We start from the raw sequence: 27,224 nt of genomic DNA, 5'->3' as shown, positions 1-27,224 counted from the left end.
TTTTGGGGTGTAATTTCACTTATGTCCATAGCATGTGTGAGCAATATATCATTTAGTGACAACTTTGTGCAAAAAAAAAAAAAAAAATATTTTTTAATATTCCTGCAACTTGTGGCAAAGTATAAAATATTTCATGGACTCAACATGCCTCTCAGTAAATAGCTTGGGGTGTTTACTTTAAAAATTGGGTCATTTGGTGGGTTTTGTGCTATTTTGGCACTTAATGGCCATCGAAACTGTGATAGGTAGTGAGGAGTGAAATCAAAAATTTGCACCCTTAGAAATCCTGAAGGCAGTGATTGGTTTTCGGGGTCCCGTACACGGCTAGACTCCCAAAAAGTCCCATATATGTGGTATCCCCGTACTCAGGAAAAGCAGCAGAATATATTTTGGGGTGCAATTCCACATATAACTATGGCATGTGTGAGCAATAATGGGATTTTTATATACAGCTTACCTGTAAAATCCTTTTCTTGAGAGTACATCACGGGACACAGGAGCTTCATTACATAGTGGGTTATATAGGCACCTCTGGTGATTGGACACTGGTTAACCCCAATTAAGGAGAATTCCTCCCCTATATAACCCCTCCCATATGGGAGGCACCTCAGTTTTGTAGCAAAGCAATAAGAAACCACGTAAAACCCAAGAGGGGCGGGAGCTCTGTGTCCCGTGATGTATTCTCAAGAAAAGGATTTTACAGGTAAGCTGTATATAAAAATCCCATTTTCTTGATCATACATCACGGGACACAGGAGCTTCATTACATAGTGGGATGTCCCAAAGCAATGCTCAGATTGAGGGGAGGGAGACACAGATCATAATTATAGACCGCCAGGGACCTGAGGCCCTAAACTGCAGCCTGATAGAATCTGGTGAATGTGTGGACTGATGACCAAGTTGCAGCCTTACAGATCTGATCCAGGGAGGCCTGGTGATGCACTGCCCAAGAAGCACTTACAGCCCTAGTAGAGAGCGCTTTCACTTGAAAAGGAGGAATCTTCCCTTTTACACTATAGGCCTGAGATATAACCTGTCTAATCCACCTTGATAGAGTGGATTTTGACGCCGCCTGGCCCTTCCTAGGGCCTTCCGGCAAAATAAACAATCAGTTTTCCTTATCTGAGCAGTTGCCCGAAGATATATACTGATTGCTCTAACCACATCCAAAGTGTACAAAGATTCTTCTTCTGCGGACTGTGGGTATGGAAAAAAGGATGGTAGGATTACGTCTTGATTCAAATGGAATCCCGAAACCACCTTAGATAGAAAGGACCTGTTGGGACGCATGACCACCCGGTCCTTATGAATAATTAGATACGGCTCTTTGCTGGAAAGAGCTGCTAGCTCTGATACTCTTCTAGCCGTAGATATGGCTACCAAGAAGACCAATTTTTTAGTCAGGAGAACTAATGAAACCAGATGCAAAGGTTCAAATGGTTGCCCCTGCAAAGCCGAGAGAACCAAATTCAGATCCCATGGGCATACCAGAGGTTTGACTGGCGGCCTTATCCGCATAGCCCCCTGGATGAAAGCCCGCACCAGGGAATACGATGCAAGTGGCTTCTGAAAAAATACTGACAGGGCCGAAATCTGCACCTTGATAGTGCTTATGGCCAAATTAATTTCTAGGCCTGACTGGAGAAAGGCCAAGATCCTGCTAATGACATACTTTCTAGGATGCCATTTCCTGAGTTCACACCAGGAAACATATGCCCTCCAGATTTTGTAATAAATAAGCCTGGAGGCAGGCTTTCTGGCATTGACCAGAGTAGAAAGTACTGGCCCCGAAAGGCCACGGTCTCTCAGAATGTGGGTCTCAGCAGCCAAACCATCAAATTCAGACTGCGTAAAGCAGGATGGTAAATTGGACCCTGTGAGAGCAGATCTGGCCGGAGAGGGAGGATCCATGGCCTGCCTACTGCCAACTTCATGATCTCTGCGTACCACGGTCGCTTGGGCCAAGCCGGGGCCACCAAAAGGACCGATTTTGTCTCCCTCTTGACTCTTCCCAGGAACCACGACAGAAGCAGGCTCGGGGGGAAGGCATAGATAAGATTGTACTGATCCCAGGGAACTGTCAGAGCATCTGACCCCTGAGCAAGTGCATCTCTTGTCCTTGACACGAATTTGTCCAGTTTCCTGTTGAACCTGGATGCAAACAGATCTACGTCTGGAGTACCCCACCTGCGACATATGTTCCGAAACACGTCGGGTTGCAGAGCCCATTCTCCTGGGCACAACTGCTGGCGCCTGCCAATTTTCCACTCCTGGAATGAAGACTGCAGAAAGACACGGAACATGCTTTTCTGCCCAGACAAGTATGCGATTAACCTGTTTTTGGGCCACCAGACTCCTGGTACCGCCCTGGTGATTGATATAGGTCACTGCTGTGGCATTGTCGGACTGAACCCGAACAGGGAGACCTTGTAGTCCGTAAGACCATTTTATGAGAGCCATATAAATTGCCCGGATCTCCAGGACATTTATGGGCAATAGCTTCTCGATCGCAGACCATTTCCCCTGCGAGCACGTCTCCTCCAACACTGCTCCCCAGCCTGTCAGACTGGCATCTGTCGTGATAATCTTCCATGGAAGAGGAAGAAAAGTTTTGCCCTTCAGCAAATTCTTGGTTTGTAACCACCAGATGAGGCTCCTGCGTGTCCCTGGGGATAGACGCATAGGAAGATCCAAGGATTGGGGCTTCCTGTTCCAAGCCGCAAGGATGCATCTTTGCAGAGGCCTTGAGTGGAACTGGGCGAATGGGACGGCCTCAAATGAGGCGACCATTTTCCCTAATAGTCTCATGCACAATCGACTGGGGGAAGATCTCCTGCCCAGAATTAGGCGCACCAGATCCCCAATGGCCAAGGCCTTTGGCCTTGGAAGAAACACCTTGCCCTGAGCGGCGTCGATGATCATACCCAGGTATTCCAACCTGGTGGCAGGCTGTAGGGACCACTTTTCTAGGTTTATGATCCAACCTAGGCGTTCCAGGTGTTCTAGCATTCTGGTGACGCTGTGGTTCAGGAAAGCTACTGTTTTCTCCATGAGAAGCAAATCGTCTAGATAAGCCATGACGGCTATACCGGGAAAAATTGGCACATGGAGATATGCATCCTTGATATCTATTGATGCCATAAACTCTCCCCCTTGCAGGGAGGAGACCACAGTGCGGATTGACTGCATTCGGAAGGTCCAGATGCGTAAAAAACGGTTCAGATCCTTCAGATCTAGGATAGGTCTGACACTTCCATTTGGCTTCGGAACGGTGAAGAGATTTGAGTAAAACCCTGAACCCTGTTCTTTTGGGTCCACTTCTACTATCACCCCCTGGGATAGTAAGTGATCTAAGGCCAGAAATAGCGGTTTTTGCTTTACTGGATCCCTAGGGATCCTTGACCTTAGAAAGCGAGAAGGTGGAATCTCCTGAAACTCTAGCCTGTAGCCCAGAGATACCGAAGAGATCACCCACTTGTCCCGGATCTCTTCCCGCCAGGCTCCTGCAAAGCCTTCCCCCCACTCGGCCGAGCGGGGGCGCCCCTTCACAAGGAAGCTTTTGGGCTCTGCTTGGCCGGCTTTCGCTCCCAAGTCTTTTTCTGCCCCTGGGCCCGGCCCTGAGCCTTTCCTGCAGAGGAGGGTTGAGAAGGCCGTCGCCACTGCTTAGAGCTTGATGCTCCGGGAGAGAGAGCACGCCTGAAGGAAGGACGCTTGCTCCTTTTGACTGGAAGGAGAGTAGATTTACCCCCTGAAATTTTTTGGACGAATTTGTCTAATTCTTCTCCAAACAAACGTTCCCCTTTAAACGGGAACCCAATCAAATGCTTCTTGCATGACAGCTCCGCTGCCCAATTCTTTAGCCATAGGGCCCTTCGCATGTGTACCAACATGAGGGACAAACGTGATGCTTGTTGGACAGAATCCAAAATCGCATCAATCATGAAACACAGAATATGAGGCATCTCTGCATACTTCTCTACTTCCTCGCTGGGAAGGAGCCCAAGCATCTGCTTAACCTGTTCTTTAAGGAACTGGCACAACCCCACGGCTGCGACTGTAGGTTGCACTACAGCGCTAGCCATGGAAAATAAAGGCTTTTAATAAGGTTTCCAGCTTCTTATCAGTTGGATCTTTAAATACCTGCGCATTGTCCAAGAAACAAGTCAGGTTTTTATTCACGCAAGAAACAGCCACATCAACAGATGGAACCCCCCACTTCTTGGTGAAACTTTCCTCCAGAGGATAAAGCATAGAAAACCTTTTAGGATGAGCAAACAGTTTATCGGGATGTCCCCAATCCTCATACAACAATTCATCCATTAAGGGATGAATTGGAAAGGAATAGGCAGTCTGTGGGGCTTTCCTGACTCCCAGGGAAGAAACAGAGGACGTAGCGACTTCAGCAGCAGGCATTCTGAATGTGGTACGCACCAATTCAGTATACTGTATTTGCTGGCGTATAAGACTACCTTTTACACTTAAAAAAAATGCCCAAAAATCGGGGGTCGTCTTATACGCCGGGTATACAGGTATACAATGCTGCCCGATAGATGTCAGCCCCCAAATGTCTGCTAATACTGTATGTGGTTTTAACTACAAACAGTATACGCCGTTGAGCCAATCCCGGCGAGCAATGTATTCTATGAATACAGAGCCTGCTTGGATTGGAGTAACAACCTCTGCCAATCCAAGCAGGCTACATAGAGTAGCCTGCTCGGATTGGCTTTGAGAGAGAGAGAGAGAGGCAAGGGCTGGTGATGCTACAGCCTCTGCCAATCCAAGCAGGCGTTGTATTCATTAAAATAATACACCGCTCACCATACTTCCCTGGGTAAATCCATTCACTGATCTCCTACTACTATACATCCTGCTGTTTTCCTTTGAAGTCCCAGGCACCCAAGAGGGACAGGTAAATCTGGGACATATGACAGGGGGGTTATTAAATGCATTTTGGTGGACAATTCCCATAGAATGTAACCCAAAAGTGGTATAGGTTTGGTTAGTGAAAAATTCTACTTTCCAGAGTTGTGGCATTCAATAGATCTCTGTTTGTGTTATTATTGTTTGATTTACTTTATGACATAACACAGCATCGCGTATGAGTAGTTGGCATTCTTGCTTTGTATTTTTTAATCGTTCTAATGTTTTTTTAAAATGGTGTTGCCTCAGAAGGGGGGTAGTCTTATACCGCGAGTATTGCCCAAAACCTATGTTTTCACTTGAAAAATAGGGGGTCGTCTTATACGCCCAGTCGTCTTATACGCCGGCAAATACGGTAATACTGCACCTGTTTTCTGAGCGCCTGGGAGGAGGGGACTCTCTCCTCTTCCTCTGAATCATCCGACTGCTCCTGATCCCTGTCCCAAGACAGGGATCTCTCCTCATTTTCAGAAGAATCATCTGAGAGAGGAATTTCAGCAGAGGGAGGGGATCTACCCCTTTTCCTGCTATATTTCAGGGAAGCAGAAATAAAATTCATTATTCTCCCTTCAAAACCCTCCAATGTAGCCCTAAGGGAGTCCTCAGTGACATCAACAGGGGCTGGGACATTAGGAGAGGCTGCAAATCCTGACAGGGGCACTGACTCGTCTTGAGAGGCTGGCTCCAGTCTTGCAGGGGGGGATGGTAACTTACAGGCACCTTTATAACCCCTGGACCTAGGCGGTGATTTACCAGTGCCTTTGCTACCTCCCCCTGAGACCCTCTTACAAGGAGACATAGTCCTAAGCTACAAAGCAGAGGTACTAGTACAAGTGCAATCACTGTTGTGCTTAAAGTCTCACAATAAATATATATGCTTAAACTGCACAACCTGATGCTGAGTAGGTGTCTAAGGTTTGCCTGGATCCAATCCCCTCGAGTGCTTACTGCCCACAGCTCCTGCGTCTCACACTTACAGCCCCCTGATGCTCTGGGCTTTTTAAATCTGCCGCCTGGCGCCTGCGCAGTACAGCGCCGTGCACACTGATGTGCACGGCTCACAACCACACTCCCCCCTCCTCCATTAGGCCGGGAATGCGCCCGGCGCGCGTGCACGAGGACCGCGGGATCCATGGGGGGAAAGGAGAACTTCACCGGATCTGCGTGGGACCCCCAGACTACGTGGGACCCCTGTGTTACCTTGTTGTGGCAGGGACTGCAGTGGAGACGTGAGACAGCTGGAGAACCAGGCTTCACTGAGCATGTGTACTGAAAGGCATGTAAGTATGCATCAGGCTGCTCTTACTCCCTCTAGTGGTGGAAACCAGGTAAGACATGCAACTACTCAAAATGAAGAAATCCATCATATAATTACATATATAGGATTAACTTCCCTTACCTGTCCTCGCCACATGAATTGCTGAAACAGACAAATTCCAGCCTTCACCCATCACGGCGGCAGTGTTAGCCAACCTTCAGGTTTATCTGGGGCTCTTTCTCGGAAGAGCCTCCTACCTGGACCATGTAAAAGACTCTGCCAGAAACTTTCATGCGCTCTGTATAAACAGTACACCAAGTCTGGTTTTCCCAGAGCCCAGTCTTCCAATAGGAGAGGACTTAGCCCACGTACACACGGTCGGAGATTTTGCCAACCAAATCTGTCGGATTTTGCCCGTCGGATTTAGTCTGACGGATTGTGTCCGAAACTGTTGCATACACACGGTCGGGCCAAGTTGGCGAAAAATCCGATCTTTCAGAACGTGATGACCTAATTTCGTTACGATGGGACTACATTCAGGCTAGTAGCCAATAGCTTTGATGTAGGAATTTGATCTGAGCATGCGTGGCACTTGGTCCGATGAAAATGCTCTACACATGATCGGATTAGGTCCGTCCGGCCCAGTTGGTCGGGAAATATTTCCAACATGTTGGAAAATTGGGTCGGACGGAGATTCGGACGGAATCAGTCCGATGCATACCACACAGAGTCGGATTATCTGACGACACGGTCCGATAAGACTCATTCCGACAGATTCTCCGACCGTGTGTACAAGGGCTTACAGGCCAAACCTCGCTTCTTCGGCTGACGAGGCCTGGGTACCATACCATCTTGGGTGTCAAATATCGGCCCGAGGTATGGATCCGGTTTGTTGTAGCCCTTTGGCCCCCGCAGGGACCTGCACAGAGCTAAAGTTTTACGTGACCAACCACCATAGACACTGGCGAAAAAACTGAGGTGCCTCCCATATGGGAGGGGTTATATAGGGGAGGAATTCTCCTTAATTGGGGTTAACCAGTGTCCAATCACCAGAGGTGCCTATATAACCCACTATGTAATGAAGCTCCTGTGTCCCGTGATGTATGATCAAGAAATATCATTTAGTGACAACTTTTTGTAAACTTTTTTTTTTGTGTCATTATTCAATCACTTGGGACAAAAAAAAATATTCAATGGTCTCAACATGCCCCTCAGCAATTTACTTGGGGTGTCTACTTTCCAAAATGGGGTCATTTGGGGGGGTTTGTGTTATTTTGGCATTTTATGGCCTTTGAAACTGTGATAGGTAGTGAGGAGTGAAATCAAAAATTTGCACCCTGAAGGAGGTGATTGGTTTTCGGGGTGCCGTACGCGGCTAGACTCCCAAAAAGTCCCACACATGTGGTATCCCTGTACTCGGGAGAAGCAGCAGAATTTATTTTGGGGTGTAATTTCACTTATGCCCATAGCATGTGTGAGCAATATATCATTTAGTGACAACTTTGTGCAAAAAAAAATTTTTTTTTAATTCCTGCAACTTGTGGCAAAATATAAAATATTTCATGGACGCAACATGCCTCTCAGTAAATAGCTTGGGGTGTCTACTTTACAAAATGGGGTAATTTGGGGGGGTTTTGTGCTATTTTGGCATTTTATGGCCTTTGAAACTGTGATAGGTAGTGAGGAATGAAATCAAAAATTTGCACCCTTAGAAATCCTGAAGGCGGTGATTGGTTTTCGGGGTGCCGTACGCGGCTAGACTCCCAAAAAGTCCCACATATGTGGTATCCCCGTACTCAGGAGAAGCAGCAGAATATATTTTGGGGTGCAATTCCACATAGAACTATGGCATGTGTGAGCAATATATCATTTAGTGACAACTTTTTGTAAACTTTTTTTTTTGTGTGTCATTATTCAATCACTTGGGACAAAAAAAATATTCAATGGGCTCAACATGCCCCTCAGCAATTTCCTTGGGGTGTCTACTTTCCAAAATGGGGTCATTTGGGGGGGGGTTGTACTGCCCTGCCATTTTAGCACCTCAAGAAATGAGATAGGCAGTCATAAGTTAAAAGCTGTGTAAATTCCAGAAAATGTACTCTAGTTTGTAGACGCTATAACTTTTGCACACACCAATAAATATACACTTATTGACATTTTTTTTACTAAAGACATGTGGCTGAATACATTTTGGCCTAAATGTATGACTAAAATTTAGTTCATTCGATTTTTCTTATAACAAAAAGTAGAAAATATCTTTTTTTTAAAAATGTTCAGTCTTTTTCCTTTTATATCGTAAAAAATAAATATCGCAGAGGCAATCAAATACCATCAAAAGAAAGCTCTGTTTCTGGGAAGAAAAGGACGCAAATTTCGTTTGGGTACAACATTGCATGACTGCGCAATTACCAGTTAAAGCAGTGCAGTGTGAAATTGTAAAAAGACCTCTGGTCCTTAGGCTGACATTTGGTCCGGGGCTGAAGTGGTTAAACAATATTAAAAACAACATGCCAAGTGGCCTCTTACTTTATAAGTGCCTTTCCCCCACAGGCTGCCGTGCATCCGCCTCAAAACAGCTGCTAATTGCGGCAGAAGGCGGCCAATAGGGCGTCAGCAGGGGCGGGACAAAAGGAGAGCAGGGACCTTGTGTGATGATGTAAGGAGCCATGTCATTTCAAAGGAGCGACAATGGAATGAGACCGCCCAACCTGCCACACATACGTCGGAACGGCCAATGCAGCAGACAGGGAGAGGGCGGACCGAACAGAGGTCGATGCACAGCCAAAAGTCCCACCAATCACCACGCACCTGGTCAAAGAAACGACCGGATGGGCCGCGCTGTCTGGACACATGGGGGAAGAAAGGCCCCAATTGTACCACAAAGACAGGTCAACACCAAACAGACAAAACAAAGCAAATTACCATATTAAAAAAACTGTATAGATAGACTACCAAAGATGTAAATAGAACATATATACCTGTATACTGTATATAGCCATACATATGTAGGAGTAAAATAACTTTATATCAATAATCCATAACCCTAAAAAGTCATAAAAGGCTGGTTGTATTGAACCTGAACAAACATAAACAATTTTCTCAATTTGTAGGATTTAGAACTGAAAGGTTGGTTCATGCCTTTATCTCCTCTAGGCTGGATTATTGCAATGCACTTCTCATTGGGATTCCGAGAAAGAGCTTGCAGAGGTTACAGTATATTCAAAACTCTGCAGCGAGGATCCTAATGAGAGTGCGGAAGCATGAGCATATTACTCCAATTCTTAAATCTTTGCATTGGCTCCCGGTTTCTGCTAGGATTGAGTATAAGGTCTCTCTTCTTGCCCATCAATGCATATATGGCCATGCTCCACCTTATCTTAAGGAACTTTTAAAGCGGTTCTTCACCCTAAAGGGGAAGTTCCGCTAATCTGATCCCTGCCCCCCTCCGGTGCCACAATCGGCACCTTTCAGGGGGGAGGGGGGTGCAGTTACCTGGATAATCCAGGTAACTGCACCCACTTCCGGCCAGACCGCCGCAGACCCCCGCAGACGCCCCCCCCCCGTTGTGTTCTGGGAAACACACAGTTCCCAGAGACACAGCGGGGGACCATAAGAGACGCGCAGCGCGACTCGCGCATGCTCAGTAGGGAACCGGGCAGTGAAGCTGTAATGCTTCACTTCCCGATTCCCTGACAGAGGATGGCGGCGGGGGCAGCAGCGAGACGAGCAATCGCTCGTCATCTGCCGCCGACATCGCGGGATCCTGGGACAGGTAAGTGTGATTTTATTAAAAGTCAGCAGCTGCAATATTAGTAGCTGCTGGCTTTTAATATTTTTATTTTAGGTGCAGAACCGCTTTAAGATTACAAAATTTACCTCGTTCCCTACGCTCAACTAATTTTAACTGTCTAGAGATTCCAAAAACTAGATTAAAAACAATGGGAGATAGGGCTTTTGTGTTGCTGCCCCATGTCTGTGGAATGCTTTGCCTGATAGTTTGAGGGTTTTTCAGTTGAAGACTTTTCTTTTTAGCAAATGTTTTTTGAATTAAGTTATTTGTTTTTGTAACTGTGTAGCACTTTGAGGTCTTTTGATGGAAAGTGCATTATAAATACAATTTATTATTATTATTATTAGGGCAGGAGCAACAGGCTTGAGCCAAAGTGGCAAATTGCAGAAGGTGCGTGCGATTACGTCATTTGAGTGGCTCACTCAGCCTTACTCTTCTGCACCCTCCTCATCCTCTCGATCTGCACCCTCTTCTTCACTCTCTGCTGTTTGCACCCCCAAACACACTACCACCAACACCACCACCATATACCTTCCGCTTGAGTCACAGGAATTATTTTCAGATCCATATCAAGACATTTCCGATGTGCAGCCACTCTTGGCATTGGATCACGAAGAGGAGGTAGCAACAACCGCCACTCAGCAGTCTGACAACAGTACCCAGATCAGCCCAAGGAGGAGGTTGGTCCCCGGTGTTGCTGCCTACTCCGAGATCTCTAATTATAGCGGTGGGAAAGGTGACGTAGATGATGACGTGTCTAGTGATGTCACGTGGGCGCCCACAAGAGAGGAAGAGGAGGGGTGTTCAGAGGGAGATATGGACCAGCAGATAGGGAGGAGAAGCAGGAAGAACTTAGGGACAGTCTGCAAATCACTAGCTACTAGGTCCACAAAGGTCTTTTTAAGGACTGGTATAGGTGTACAATATATAGGGTGCATTGCTGTGCTGGTGATTGCAGCTGTCTTTTGTCAGTGTAGGGACAGGACGCTGTGTGGAGCAGGGACAGTCAGTTTAATCACTAGCTAGCTATTACTACTAGGTCCACAAAGGTCCTTTTAAGGACTGGTATAGGTGTACAATATATAGGGTGCTGATGCATTGCTGTGCTGCAGATTACTGCTTGTTTCTGCAGCTGTCTTTTATCAGTGTAGGGACTGAGGTACAGTCTGCAAATCACTAGCTACTAGGTCCACAAAGGTCCTTGTAAGGACTGGTATAGGTGTACTATTTGGTGTGCAGTATATAGGGGTGTAATACGCGTATAAAATACTTGCACATATAGAAAGCATAGTATGCCCTTCCGCAGCGGTGGTAGGGGTAGGGCAGGAGCAACAGGCTTGATCCAAAGTGGCAAATTGCAGAAGGTGCGTGCGATTACGTCAAAGGACACACCAGATTTGGTTGAGTGGCTCACTCAGCCTTACTCTTCATCCTCTTGATCTGCACCCTCTTCTTCACTCTCTGATGTTTGCACCCCCTAAACACACTACCACCAACACCACCACCATATACCTTCCGCTTGAGTCACAGGAATTATTTTCAGATCCATATCAAGACATTTCCGATGTGCAGCCACTCTTGGCATTGGATCAGGAAGAGGAGGTAGCAACAACTGCCACTCAGCAGTCTGACGACAGTACCCAGATGAGCCCAAGGAGGAGGTTGGTCCCCGGTGTTGCTGCCTACTCCGAGATCTCTAATTATAGCGACGGGGAAGGTTACGTTGATGATGACGTGTCTAGTGATGTCACGTGGGTGACCACAAGAGAGGAAGAGGAGGGGAGTTCAGAGGGAGATATGGTCCAGCAGATAGGAAGGAGAAGCAGGAAGAACTTAGATTGCACAGGAGGGACAAAGCAGACTGCTAATGTATCAGGAGCGAAGTATCAGCCATGTACGGTCACATCTGGCGCTCCCAGGACGCCGGCACATGACTCCACAGTGTGGGCTTTTTTTACGCTCACGACAGTGTTGACTACCTCACATTTCTAAAAATGAATGAGGCATGGATCTCGGAGGAATTCAACACATGTGACCAGTAGACCAATTTATATGCATAACTCATATTTCTACCTTTGGCTCACTTCTTTGTACAAAAAAAGCACACCGCACTAAATGCCCGTACCCTCCTGTTTGAAGAGGTTGAGCGGTGTCATATTTTTGGGTCCCGCATCGAGTTGCTGGTATCAATGCTGCTGTCAGTGCTCTCTATCTCGGTGCTGGTGTCAGTGCTCTCTCTCTGATCAAAGGAGGAGAAGCATCAAAGATATTGCTCGAGGATTTGATTAGTTCTCTCTGTCTGCCCGTTAGTCTGGGGATGATAGGCAGAAGAGAGTGACAATTCAATATTCAGAGCCTTGCAAAGGGACCTCCAGAATCCGGAGGTAAACTGCACCCCCCGATCTGAGACAATGTTAGAAGGTACCCCGTGAAGTCTGACGATCTCTTTAGTGAACACTTGAGCCATTTCGGGAGCAGAGGGAGTGCCTTTCATTGGAATGAAATGTGCCATCTTTGACAGGCGATCTACGATCACAAAGAAAGGGGTATGACCCTCTGCCGGATGAAGCTCGACAATAAAATCTATGGATATAATTTTCCATGGTCTGTCTGGAACAGGCAGTGGTCTTAATAGCCCCCATGCCTTGGTCTTGTTGCCTTTGCTCCTAATGCAGGTTGTGCAGGGATTCCAGAAACTTCCTACAATCTTCACATAACTGAGGCTACCAAAAGGTACGCTGTACCAAATTGGTGGTCTTGGTTATACCGAAATGTCCTGCCATTGCATGGTCGAGGCAGAGTTCCAAAATGCACACTTGTAGAGTTTCGGGAATGTAAATTTTGTCCTTGTGCCAAAACAACCCCTCTCTGGCCTGTAGTTCTTGCCCAACTGGAAGTCTCTGTCCTGTGGAGGCTTGCTGGATTTGTGAGAGCAGATCTTCTTGGAGCAAAAGAAAATTTCCAGGAGACAGGATCGTGTCTGGGGATGAAATTTCTTTGGGTTTATGGAACATTCAGGATAGAGCTTCGGGTTTTGTGTTCTTGGAGCCTGGGCGATAGGTGGCGTGAAAAGAGAACCTGGAGAAGAAAAGGGCCCGCCTGGCTTGTCGTGGTTTTAACCTCTTTGCAGATCTCAGATACTGCAGGTTCTTATGGTCAGTGAATATCAGAATCGGGTGTGCGGCTCACTCCAAAAGATAGCGCCATTCCTCTAGTGCAGATTTTATTGCTAGCAACTCTCGATCTCCTATGTCATAATTTCTCTCCACTGCTGATAGTTTGCGGGAGAAGAAGGCCACTGGGTAGAGTAGAGCCCTGGTTCCCTGTCTTTGAGACAATATTGCCCCTACAGCGATTTCGGAAGCGTCCACTTCAAGTACGAATGGTAGAGAGGAGTCCGGGTGCTTTAGTATGAAGGCAGAAGTAAAGAGACTCTTGATGGTTTCGAAGGCCTCTTGGGCTTCAGAAGACCAATGAAAGCGTGTTTCCTGTTTAGTTAACTGGGTGATCGGAGCAATGATGGTCGAGAACCCTTTAATTAATTTCCGATAGAAATGAGTGAATCCAACAAAATGTTGGATTCCTTTCTTATCTGTTGGGACTGGCCAATCCAAGATTGCAGCAATTTTCTGAGGATCCATCTTAATGCATTTATTGGAAACAATAAGCCCCAAAAATTGTATACTTTCCTGCTCAAACTCACATTTCTCCGCCTTTGAGTATAAGCCATGTTGTCGGAGTCGGGCCAACACACTTCTGACGTGCCTGCGATGAGACTCAAGGGAAGAAGAGAAGATTAGTATGTTGTCTAAATAGAGGATGACAAACAAGTCTAAAAAGCCCAGTAAAACATCATTGATAAAGTACTGGAAAGTGGCGGGAGCATTGCACAACCCGAAGGGCATCAGCAAGTACTCGAAATGCCCAAAACGAGTACGGAAAGCAGTCTTCCACTCATCTCCTTCCCTGATGCGGACCAGGTTATATTCTTTCAATGCTTCCTGTTCCACTTCAGTCAAGGGAAAAATCCTACCGAAAGGGATTTCAGCCCCAGGGACCAGCTCAATGGGGCAATCGTAGGCCCGATGGGGTGGTAAGGTCTCTGCCCCCATTTACTAAACACATCTAGGAAGTCATGGTAAGTCTCTGGAATAGACTGACGTAGTTCGGCTTCTGTGTCTAGGCATAGCAAGATAGAAGGCTTAAAAGAGTCCCGTGAACCACAGAATTTCTGGCAGTAGGGAGAGGAGAAGGTGATTTCTCCTGTGGTCCAATTAATGTCAGGGTTATGCACCTGTAACAAAGGCATGCCAAGGATTATAGAGAACAAGGGAGAAGAGATGATGTCAATGCGCAAAAGTTCTTGGTGGGAATTAGAGATGGTGACAGGTATAGGAGTGGTTTCTTGAATTACAGGTCCAGACTTTATAGCATACCCATCAGCCAGGTGGATAGAGAGTCCATGGGTCTTGGAAAGCAGAGGAATCTGGTGTTTGGCAGTGAAGGAAGCATCCATGAAGCAGCTGCAGGCTCCGGAGTCAATAATGGCGGGGACCTGCAGAGTCTTTCCTGGAAGCTGCAATGAGACAGAGAGGGCACGATGAGATGGGGTCTTGACCGAAAGGGTGACATAATCAGTAGATAGGGAGAGACACTTACGGACCTTAAGAGGACAGTTCCTGACATAGTGTCCAGGTTCCCCACAGTGCAGGCACAGATTATCCATCTGACGGCGTTCACACTCCTCCTGTGTAAGGGATGGACGCAGGACACCCAGCTGCATGGGTTCGGGTGCGTCGAGCGTGGAGATGGGCGGTGCCGGTGGTAGGTGACTTGGGACTTTTGGAAGCATCCAAGTTGGACAAGAAAATCCGGTAGCCCTCTCCGCCCTGCGTTCCCTTAAACGCTGATCGATCTGGATGGCCAAATCGATCTGTGCCTTCAAAGTCTGAGGTATGCCAACTCTAGCTAACTCATCTTTCAGAGGATCGGAAAGACCCATGCAGAACTGATAGCAGAGAGGGGCATCATTCCAGTTTGTATCTGCACTCCACCGTCTGAACTCGGCCACATAGTCCTCCACTGCCCTGCGTCCCTGCTTAAGGGTACGCAGTGTAGCTTCTGCTGTTGCTGACAGCTGGGGATCCTTGTTTAACTGGGCCATTGCATCAAAGAAGGTGGTGAGGTTGGTCAGCGACTCGTCCTTCTGTTCCAGAAGATGATGAGCCCAGGTTTGGGGATCACCTGTGAGCAAAGAGACCACAAAGCCCACCTTAGCGACCTCCAGGGAAAAGGTGCATGGTTGGAGGGCGAAGTACAGCTGACAAGAATTGCGGAAAGCCCTAAATTTGCTTCAGTCTCTGGAGAATTTTTCAGGCATCGGAACTCTGGGTTTCCGGAGGGAGCATCACTACCGTTGGGGAAGATCCAGTAGCAGAAGTGAAATCATGGGGGGCTCCTTGAACTCCGGTAGGGTTAGACAGGACTGACAGTCGTTCTTCCAACCGGGTGTACCCTTGTTGAAGGTTCTTGACTGCTTCAGTCAATCCAGTCAGATATAGGCATAGTTCCTCCATGGGAGAGGCTCCCTGCTCAGGCTCAGACATGGCTGTCTGCTACTGTCACGTACCTGGTGGTTTTGAGCCTAGATAGACCTCTGCTACGGCTCCCACTCATGGCCCCCTGGAATGGGGACAGAGGAAACAGGCATAAGGAGTGGTATGGGTGCCCCGCAGGATCAACAGTCAGTGTCAGAAGTTCAGGAACCGGAAGATCTGCTCATATCGCGCCCTGGTCATGGAAGCAGAGAACAAGGGTATATGGTGAATTGGGTCAGTGGACCAATATGACCGCAACTCACTCTTTTTGGCTATGCCCATGTTGAGGGAAAGGCCCAGAAAGAGCTTAAATTCAGAAACCGTAATTGGTTTCCAATCTCTGGCAAGGGAGGACTGGGGAATAGTGGCGATGTGTTGTCCAGCATACAAATTGCTTTGGTCCACAATAGATCTATAGAGATCTTCGGTGAAAAACAGCGAATAAAAACCAAGTGACGTAAAATCAACTGTTTTCATCTGGCCAGTGAATGGGGGAAGGATAGGTGCTGCAGAAGTGGTGGGTTCCCAATCAGGATTGGCAAATGCAGCAGGAAGGGCACTATGGGCATGATGGGCCTGTGTTCGTCTTCTTGGTGGCAGCGGGACACTACTTTTGCTTGCCACCTCACCAGCTTGAACTGCACTTATGGGACTCGCCACGTCACCAAGCGTTACTGCAGTGCTGGATGTATGACCAGGGTGTACTAGGCCGCTGGTGCTTGCCAGTTCACCAGAAGGATGATTTGCACTAGTACTGCTCTGCTCCATATAAGGGACCTGCGGATCTTGCACCTCAACGACAGAAGAAGAAGATTGGGGTCTGGTTCACCTGACCTTGGCAGGGACCACAACTCCATCGTCTGAGCTATCTGTCATGGAGCCGCTGTCGTCTACAGGATCGTATTCTGAGCCTGAATCTGACAGATGAGTGACTTCCTCTTCACTATCTGTCTTGCTCAGAAACGTGTAGGCCTCTTCACTAGTGTACCTTCGATTTGACATTTTGGGCTCTAAATTTAGTGGTACACTAGTGAGACAGGTAAAAAAGCTCCTGACTGTTAGCAACTGATTCAAACGCTACCAAAAAAACTGTTAGCGATTGCAGGGATCAGGCCTGTCTCTGTGAACTCTGCAGTTATGTGTGTTGCGTTTTGTAAGTGACAGTGATCAATCGATACTGCACTTGGGTGGGCTGGGCGGAGGGGCAAAATGCAGGTGCTAGCAGGTATCTGGGCTGATCCTACTAACACTGCGTTTTTGGGAACCCTAAACTGCTGGGGACGCTAGTATAGATCTGATCCGATCAGATATCGATCCGTTCAGATACAATACCACTAAGGGAGGTGTATGCTGCGTGTGTGGGTTTTAGCGGTACTGGCACTAACCTGACGCTGTCTGGGGAGACGCAGACCCTAAAACAGATCTTATATCACCCTCCGGGTGATCAAGGGTTTAAACCTTTATTAGGTAATAAACGGCGAGTGCCCTGACACTATAAAAAACAAACTAACCAGCGTCACCCATAACAGTTATACGGTGATCACTGGTGAAAAGGTTAACTAGGGGGCAATCAGGGGGTTAAAACCTTTATTAGGTAGTATATGGGGGTACCTGACACTATAAAAAGCTGGCGGCAAACCTAAATACTTATCTACCTAACTAGCGTCACCTGTGACACTAATACAGCGATCAGAAAAACGATTGCTTAGTGACACTGGTGACGGGGGGTGATCATGGGGTTAAACTTTTATTAGGGAGACTTGGGGGGTACCCTAGACCTAAAGGGAGCTAACTCTAACTGCCTTAACAGTTATAGCAGTCACAATGCACCAATGCAGTAATCAGTAAAAAATAAAAAAACAAGCCCTGACACAAACTTGCTGGTCGCCTATTTAGTTTGCAAGGTTGCATGAAGGCTGCACAGACCTTCAAGCTAGTCCTTTCCTATATCTGCCAAGCAATCCTGGCATAACTGCCCCAAAGGCTGCCTCCCCTCTAGTCAAATAGGTTTGCAATTGCTTCAGAGCAGAAAGGCTTACTTCCTGCATGCCAATCTAATCATCCTGGTAACCCAAGATTGGATGACTCTTGAGGGCTTGATGGCTAAATGAAAAGATTGTACAATTTCCTCCTTTGACCAAGTACACTGTTAGTAACTAAGTCTTCCTGTAGTGCACTCAGTGCCTCATGCAAGAAAATTCGGAGGGACTGCTTTCCAGTTTTTCTGAAACTAAATACCACCTTAAAATTTAACTTGGAGATAGACGTGGTATCCCTATCTCTGGTAAAAAGGAAAAGAAAAAAGACACCAAAGGGCCCTTGCAGGAAAGTGTAGCAATCTTCAACATCTCTATGTCTGAAGTAGTTGCTGTCAGGAGAACTAGTTTTACTGTGAGGTACTTCAAAAGAAATTAAAACTATTTGAGCAAAGGGTGCTCTCAGATCCAAGCCTAAGTCCCACAGAGGGAACAAGGATTTCCCTTGAGGTCATATGGATTGTCATTTGGAGGAAGCAACAATAAACAACAATAAAAATGAAATATTCCTTTAAATATCGTGCCTGGGGGTCCCCTTAGTCTGCCTGTAAAGTAGCGCATTTCCCCCACGTTTAGAAAAGTATTGCAGCAAAATGACATTTCTAAAGGAAAAAATTTAATTTAAAATTGATCAAGGCTGTAATGTATTGCTAGATCCCGGCAATATACATAAAAATCATTAAAAAAAACAGTGTGGGTTCCCCTACGCCCAGTCCATTCTAAGGTGAACTCTACAGCAATTTTTTTTTTAAATGGCGCGGGATTCCCCCACAAAATCCACATCAGACCCAAATGGACAGGAGGGAATCCATGCCATTTTTTTCTTTATTCTGTCATATTATCTGACATTATAGTGTCATCTGACACTATATTATATAATGTACACTGTACTATATACCCTGCACTGTATTATATATACTACACTAAGGGGACTATATACTCTGAACTGCAGTATATATACTATACAGACTACACTATATACTCTGCTGAAAAATTGAGCCTTAGGTGTTGGTGGTGGCAGAACACGGTAACCCCTCACAGTTACTCTTGATGGGCGCAGGAATGGTCACTGCTGTTAAATATTATTTCAAAAATTGTAATTACATGCCCCTGTTAAACAGGGGCAGAAACATTGGGCTTTAGGTGTTGTGGTGCCAGAACACTGAACCACTCACAGTTACTCTTGTTGGGTGCAGGAACGGTCCCTGCTGTTAAATATTATTTCAGAGGCTGCTTGCCCTCTTTTAGTGGCCTGTGAGCGTCTGCCTCTCCTTGGAGGCCTTCCAGACATGATGGGTATTTTTTTCTTAACACCGCACTACACTGCATTAGGTACTGTGTACACTGCCTGAAGTGTATTTGAAACTGTACACACTGTATTATATACTGTGTACACTGCCTGCACTGTATTAGAAACTATACACCGCCGAATGCACTGTATATATAGGCTATGCTGAATACAGAGTATATATATATATATATATATATATATATATATATATATATATATATATATATATAGTTTACACTGTATATATAGGCTACACTGAATGCAGAGTATATAGAGTTTACACTGTATATATATATAGGCTACGCTGAGTGCAAGAGGGCATTAATCAGAGAGGCAGCACAGAGACCTAAGGTAACCCTGGAGGAGCTGCAGAGTTCCACAGCAGAGACTGGAGTATCTGTACATAGGACAACAATAAGCCGTACACTCCATAGAGTTGGGCTTTATGGCAGAATGGCCAGAAGAAAGCCATTACTTTTAGCAAAAAACAAAATGGCACGTTTTGAATTTGCGAAAAGGCATGTGGGAGACTCCCAAAATGTATGGAGTAAGGTGTTCTGGTCTGATGAGACTAAAATTGAACTTTTGGCAATCAAAGAAAATGCTATGTCCAGCGCAAACCCAACACATCACATCATCCAAAGAACACCATCCCCACAATGAAACATGGTGGTGGCAGCATCATGCTGTGGGAATTTTTTTCAATAGTCGAGACTGGGAAACTGGTCCCAGGGAAAGATGGATGGTGCTAAATACAGGGATATTCTTGAGCAAAACCTGTACCACCCTGTGTGTGATTTGAGGCTAGGACAGCAGTACAATGACCCCAAACACACTGCTTAAGCAACACTTGAGTGGTTTAAGGGGAAATGTGTAAATGTGTTGGAATGGCCTAGTCAAAGCCCAGACCTCAATCCAGTAGAAAATCTGTGGTCAGACTTAAAGATTACTGTTCACAAGTGCAAACCATCCAACGTGAAGGAGCTGGAGCAGTTTATCAAGGAGGAATGGGCAAAAATTCCAGTGGTAAGATGTGGCAAGCTCATAGAGCCTCCTCCAAAGCGACTTGGAGCTGTGATAGCCCGTTGACCCCCACAATCACAACCTTGCCCCAAAGCACCCCCTATGTTGAGGGCATGTGGCCTGGTATGGTTCGGGGGGGGGGGACTCTCACTCACCCCCTCCATTTCCTGGCCTGCCAGGCTGCTTGCTCAGATAAGGGTCTGGTATGCATTTTGGGGGAACCCCATGCCATCCTGCTGAGTGCCCCGCAAATTTGGGTATTCACCGAATGGGTCAATGGGTGATGTTTAGGCTAAACTTATACTCAGTCCAAACCGCTCGCCCAACACTGATAAGAGGAATGGTGAATTGTTTAACATTTTTTTTGCCACAATTCTTTGGAAAATTATGTAAGTAAATACATTTTTTTTTCACAATTTATTTCTCACACGTGACATAGGCATACTTAGACTTTCTTTTTAAGTATGGTGATGCCAAGTGTGTGACTTTTTTTAAAACAGCCAAGCCACATAGAGTGGTCTGAAATCCAAGGAGCATCTTTCTAGGGGCATAAATTGTAATTTCGAGATCATCTTTCAAATTTTTAGAGGTCCTGTGAAACCAGAACAGTAGAAACATTTGGAAAGCAAACACCCCAAAGTAATTTGAGGCATAATGAGTCTTTTGAAAATGTCATTTTTTTTGTCACATATTTTTGGAAAATGGGGAAAGAAATTATTTTTTTTTTTACATAAGGTTGTCAATTAATAAGATATTTGTAACACACAGCATGAGCATACTAGGAGTGACACCTCAAAACACATTCTGGTACCCCTTCCAAGTACGGGAATACCATATGAGAGTTTTTCAGTGTCTGGACATATTATGTACTAGACATTGCATTTTGTGTATCAAAAAAATAAACCATTTGTTTCCAAAACAATTGTCACCTCTGTACGAGTGGTCAGAGAATATAATTTTGTGTAGTGTCACTTATAGCAGTCCCCATTGCTATAAGCCAGACAAGCCTAGTCTACTGGTATTTGGCTGGGACCAGGAATGCCCTGTTCACTGACCAAGACATTGTTGCTGGCTGCACTGATCTGGTGACATTGCCACTGGTGTGGCAGGGATGAAGAATGCTGTGACTAGTGTGATGCAGCTGCTGCATCCTAAAGGACATTGATGGAACAGGGATGCATGGAATATCTGTGCATGCCCCTATGGATAAACATGGCCCTGACACAGGGTAGGCATTGATATGCCCTGTGTAAATAATGTCTTATGGTGACACTGGGATTGGTGTGACAGTGATCAGAGACACTGTAAATGGCTCTACTATAATGACTAATTCACTCAGCATGTATCAATGCATACCTCAAGCAAGGCCCATGTTTACCCACACAGGGATGCACAGGTGTTCCATGCATCCCTGTGTAGGCAGTCCAATTTATGTCTATTGGGATGTTACAGCTGCATGGACACAGCTGCGGCTCCCAATCTAACATCAGTGCAGATGTATGTCCCCAAGCTCACACTGTCTGTGTTTGGGCTTTGCACATGCACGCGTGTGAAATTGGTGATAGCAGCTATGTCTGTGGAGCTGTTGTGTTCCATGCATGGAACACCTGGACTTCCCCACGTGGGTAAAGATGGCGAGTACACATTGATACTTGCTGCAGTGGAGCAGTGAGTGTATAAGGACTCAATACACTTGTAGTTGTGGAGTGATAAAACCCAGCCTCATTGTAACTACCCCTCAACCACTCCCCTTTGGCTGGGAAAGTAACGGCTGGGGGTGCACACACACATGCCACAGCAGAAATTATACCACCTGTCATGCTTGACAGGGACTACCGCCTACCAAGTATTACCTTAGTAGTTAATGGGGCTGCACAGGGTTGCGGCATGGTAGTTCAGCATTTGGGGTATAGGTTCACTTTTCAGAGAGCACCACAAGTGTATATGCTCTAATTAAAGCGGAGGTCCACCCTAAAGTGGACCTTCCGCTCATTGGAACCCTCCCCCCCTCCGGTGCCACAATTGGCACCTTTCAGGGGGGAGGGGGGTGCAGGTACCTGTACAGTACAGGTATCTGCACCCACTTCCGGCGTAGATTCTGCAAAAGCTACGCCCCTTTCCGCAGAATCTACGCCCCTTTCCGAAGGTCCCCCGCTGCCTGCTGGGAAACACACGGATCCCAGAGACAGCGGGGACCATCCTTATTGCGCAGCGCGTCTCGCGCATGCGCAGTAGGGAACCGGAAAATTAAGCCGAAAGGCTCCACTTCCTGATTCTCATACCCAAGATGGCGGCGGCAGCACCCGAGAGACGATCGAGAGATCGGCTTCGGGTGCCGACATCGCGGGCGCGCTGGGCGGGTAAGTGTCTTTATTTTAAAAGTCAACAGCTGCAGTATTTGTAGCTGCTGACTTTAAAAAAAAAAAACGGTGGACTCCCGGCGGACTCCTGCTTTAAAAAAAAAAAGATCACTATCACCAGAGCAGTGGAGTGTACAGTACTGTACACTCTCTCTTCTCTCACAGCCTATCACTTTGAAAAGAAAGACTTTAAAGGCTGCAGAATTGCAGCCTTTGTTTATGTTAGTGATTGCTGTGGTTGGTCACAGCTATCAAATGGTACAGAGCCAATGCCTGAGGGACACAGTGACCACAGACTGCACCTTTGTAGCCTTTGTTTATTAGTAATTGCTGTGGTTGGTCACAGCTATCACATGGTACAGAGCCAATGCCTGAGGGACACAGTGACCACAGACTGCACCTTTGTTGCCTTTGTTTATTAGTAATTGCTGTGGTTGGTCACAGCTATCACATGGTACAGAGCCAATGCCTGAGGGACACAGTAATCACAGACTGCACCTCTTCATGACCCTGCATGAGTGGCAAGATTGGGAGGACGTATCTCCAAAATCAAGACAACTCCCACCCAGCCATAAATACATGCATTGTATAGATGGACTACATATTTTTATATGTATATTTTGCCTTGACACATACCTTAAAGCAAGGTCCCTACACTAGCTTGTAGACATGAGATAAGATATTCTCCAACCACCTTTTATTGGTCCATCTCAAATTAGAGCCTTATGTCCATGGCACAGACAGTCACCACCGGATGACCAATATCTTAGGGGTGTTTGGGTCTCTTCTCTCCACTATCCTTCCTAGACATAAACCTGAATATAAATGACCTGGAAGGAATGCAAGTTTTTTAAATCAGTAATAGGACTTCTGAAACTATTATACAAAACTAAAGAAAAGCAAAGCCAGGATTGTCTGATTGCATTTAGGCTTTCAGATAATTTTTACCTTGACTAGAAAAAAATATTTCCATGCTCTGCTTCTCATAAAGGGTACCAGTGATATGTGTAAGCTATCATGATAGTTCCAACTTATTAAGGACGAGCCCCATGAAATAGAAACTGACATGAAAAGTGGAAATAAGGAGTAACTGTATCTGTGAACATGACACAGTCATATGTGAAGCTGTGTGAATAGATTCAGAAGAGAGGTCATCAGGTGTACCTGGAACTTTCAAGCTGGATCAGGACTAGAATTAACACATTGGGGCTTGCAGGTACATGGCCATTGATGGCCAAAACAACAACCCTACTCTAGGATCATATCTTATACAAAAGAACATTTTCTGGTGTTTATTTTGTTTGTCCGCTAGTCATATCATGGTCAAGAATATTCTGTAATGTCTAAATATGGCCATTGAAAGTGATTGCAGTTCTACTGATCATGGATAAGAAATGTGTAGCCAATAACTATGCAGAGCAAAATGCCTTTTTTCCTTTTGCACTAAAGTCAAAGGCACGAGTTAGATAAATGAGGGTTTTCACTAGGAGCAAACTGGAATAACAAGTTAAAAGTCAGAAAATAGGTACAAAATTCAACACCTTGCATAAGTCTGAACAAGCAAAAAGCTAGAATTTCTTTGTTCTGGCACAGATACATTTCACCATGCAATTCTATAAACTAAGCAGCCTTTCAAAGTGACAGACATGCAATAATTCTGCAAGGAGAAAGACACATGCTTTGGGACAGTCTGTATGGCTCACAGATGGCAATGGGGTGGATTTACTAAAGGCAAATAGACCGCGCGCGTTTCAAGTGCAGTTGCACTAATTTTCCCCAAAACTCCTGAACTTCAGCGGACCATACCTGATTCTTTTTGTTTTTCATTCAACCCCAAAAAATTGAGCCAATTTCCCTGTCTACACACTTGAGGTGAATAAGGGAATCCTTCCCTCTATGGTATTGTATTGATAGTGGGGAGCCTTCCCTGTCTTCAGAATACAATGAAAAGTTTTGCTAGCTATCTCATTCGGGAAGAACCCGACAAACTGGTTATATACAAGCTGGTCGATAGATCGACTTGTGTGCAACCAGCTTACCCATGCATGGATTGAAAATTGTCCGGTCCTTGAATTTTGATCCATGTATAGAGAGTTTTAGTAAATAAAATTCTGCTGATTTCTATCATCCAATCATGTACAAGCAAACCTGATTTTTTTTTTATTTGCACTTGATTAGGTAATCTTTACAAACTGAAGATTTAATCACATTTACTAAACTCTGGGAACAATGAGAGCAACTAAACTTGCAAAGTGCACAGTCTTTGCCTTTAGTAAATCCACCCCAATGGCAGTAAGCTGGATCTGCCGCCTCCAGCACTTAATTTAGTTTTTTGACGGATTATACAACCCACTCTGTTTTGCAATGGCAAGAGGCAGGTGGCCAGGAAAAATGATAGGTGGGCATGTAAGGCAACAGAATTTACATAAGATCACAAAGAAAATTATACCAAATTGTTTAAATTCAATAAAAAAAATAACTGCATCAGATTTGGAAATATCAATGTGGAAAAGTCTGAAGTATCCATGCTTCTTGCTTTATACTGGGTACACACAAGCGGAATGTCAGACAGAAAAAGTCAGACGGAATCTTTTCATCGTATATTCCGATCGTGTGTGGGCCTCATCTGACTTTTTTTAACGAAAATTCTGACGGACCTAGAAATAGAACATGTTTTAAATTTTTCCGATGGAACCAATTCCTATCAGAAAACCGCTCATCTGTATGCTGTTCCGACGGACCAAACACAATGCATGCTCTGAATCAAGTACGAAACAGAAGCTATTAGTTACTGGCTATTGAACTTCCTTTTTCTAGTCCCATCGTACGTGCTGTACGTCACCACGTTCTTGAAGATCGGACTTTGGTGTAATCGTGTGTACGCACGACAGTTTCAGCGGAACTCCGTTGGAACTCCGTTGGAACTCCATTGGAAAAACCTTCAGAGTTTATTCCAATGGGAAAACTGGTCATGTGTACGCAGCATTAGGCCGCGTACACACGGGCGGACTGTTCGCCCAACTTTGTCCGCTGAACAGTGTTTGGGCGGACAGTCCGCTCGTGTGTGGGCTTTCAGCGGACAGTTTCAGCGGACAGTTGGACGGACAAGGTTTTTCGGAATTTCCGAAAAACTGTCCGCTGAAACCTTGTTTCAGCGAACAGTCCGCCCGTGTGTAGGCTTGTTCGTCAAACAAAGTTGCGCGCATGCTCAGAAAGGATTTTCACGCCGAAAGCTATAATGCAGTGTATAGGACGTCATATTTTTCGTCCCGTCGTACGTGCCGTTCACGTCATCGCGCACGGTTTCAGCAAACTGTTCGTCCGTCGTGTGTGGCCATGTCCGTCCATGCTAAGTTTGAGCGGACTGTTTGCCGAAACTGTTGGACGGACAAAGTTGGGCGAACAGTCCGCGCGTGTGTACGCGGCCTTAGTCTGTCTTCTTATCAGTCTAATGTAATAAAAACATTCAAAAATGAATACTGGTATTGGGAAGACTAGGTACACCAGAATGCAGAAATAACAGCTATAACTTGTGTTAGTTTTCTATTAGTCTGCTATGTCTAAGTTTTATCATACTACCAATCAAATACATTGCCTTATGACATTTAATAACCCTTTTATTTAACTCTTTCAGACATGGAAAGGTGTTATAAGTGTGCGGAGGATAAATGGCCCAATGAGAAGAGAGACACCTGTATACAAAGAACAACTGAATTCCTGTCCTATGGAGATATAGTGGGATTGTCTCTCATTTTAATCTCTGTTATTTTATGTTTTGTAACTATTATCATATTTGGAATATTTGTGAAATACAAAGACACTCCAATTGTAAAAATGAATAACAAGACCCTCAGCTTCATCCTTCTGCTCTCACTAATCCTGTCCTTTCTATGTCCTCTGCTGTTCATCGGACATCCTACAAAGGTTTCTTGTCTCCTTCAGCAGGCTGTCATTGGGATGACTTTCTCTGTTGTTATTTCTTCAATGTTGGCCAAAACAGTTACTGTCATTCTGGCTTTTAAAGTTACCAAACCTAACAGTATGCAGACAAAATGGCTGGGCAAACATTTTTCCACATCTATTCTGATCATCTGCTCTGTTGGGCAAGGAGTGATCTGTGTCTTCTGGTTGATCTTCTCTCCACCATTCCCAGAGTATAACACCCAAGTGATGGAGGGGAAAATAATATTACAGTGTAATGAGGGATCCATCACTGCTTTCTATATTATGATTGGCTACATGGGAGGTCTGGCTGTCTTAAGCTTTATTGTAGCATTTTTAGCCAGGAAACTTCCAGACACGTTTAATGAAGCTCAGTACATAACATTTAGCATGCTGATCATTAGCAGTGTTTGGCTCTCCTGCATCCCAGCCTACCTCAGCACCAAAGGGAAATACATGGTGGCTGTGGAAGTCTTTGCCATCTTGTCCTCCAGTGCTGGAGTCCTGGGCTGCATCTTCATTCCCAAATGTTACATCATTCTGCTGAGATCAGAGATGAATGTGAAGACAAGTGTAACCCAAAGAAATGTTTTTAAGTGATCATTCAAACAAATGCTAAATTATATAATGGGGTGGCTTGGGATAATAAAAGAAATACAATCATTGTTTTGTGAATTTAGAACTTTTGTAAAAACACACAATTATATGCAATGGGAAAAATCTAGAGATAGTAAAAAAAATAAAAAAATCTCAACAACTAGCCACAGCTACAAGCCCACATGCTTTTATATAGGGCCATCTTGCCAGTGAAGTTTTCAGCTGGAAGATATTGAATCCCAATTCCAGCTTGGGTACAAAAAAAATTGAGTTCTCCATCAGCTGCTAACAAAAAAAAGAAACTCCATCTGCTATATCCACTCCCTCTTCAAAGATTCACCTTACTCACCTTACAGTCAACAAAGAGGACAAGGGGGCACTCTTTACGTCTAGAGGAAAAGAGATTTCAT

General features: G+C 45.4%; 1 protein-coding gene across 1 annotated transcript in view; it reads left to right on the top strand.

Annotated features, from left to right (window-relative positions):
* The window catches only part of LOC143986802 (vomeronasal type-2 receptor 26-like), a 185,186-nt gene extending 158,280 nt beyond the window's left edge, over positions 1-26,906 (top strand). Inside the window, exon 7 of the mRNA XM_077485209.1 lies at positions 25,910-26,906. Within this exon, the coding sequence (XP_077341335.1) occupies positions 25,910-26,817 (908 nt within the window). The 3' untranslated portion in view covers positions 26,818-26,906. The remainder of the gene's footprint in view (positions 1-25,909) is intronic.
* The last annotated feature ends 318 nt before the right edge of the window (positions 26,907-27,224 follow it).

This window comes from Lithobates pipiens, unplaced genomic scaffold, assembly GCF_037356315.1.
Source record: "Lithobates pipiens isolate NorthernLeopardFrog02 unplaced genomic scaffold, aLitPip1_a1.2 Scaffold_18, whole genome shotgun sequence".
Lineage (NCBI taxonomy): Eukaryota > Metazoa > Chordata > Amphibia > Anura > Ranidae > Lithobates > Lithobates pipiens.
Note: the sequence above shows the minus strand (reverse complement) of the source record. Positions and strands in the feature narration are given on the sequence as shown.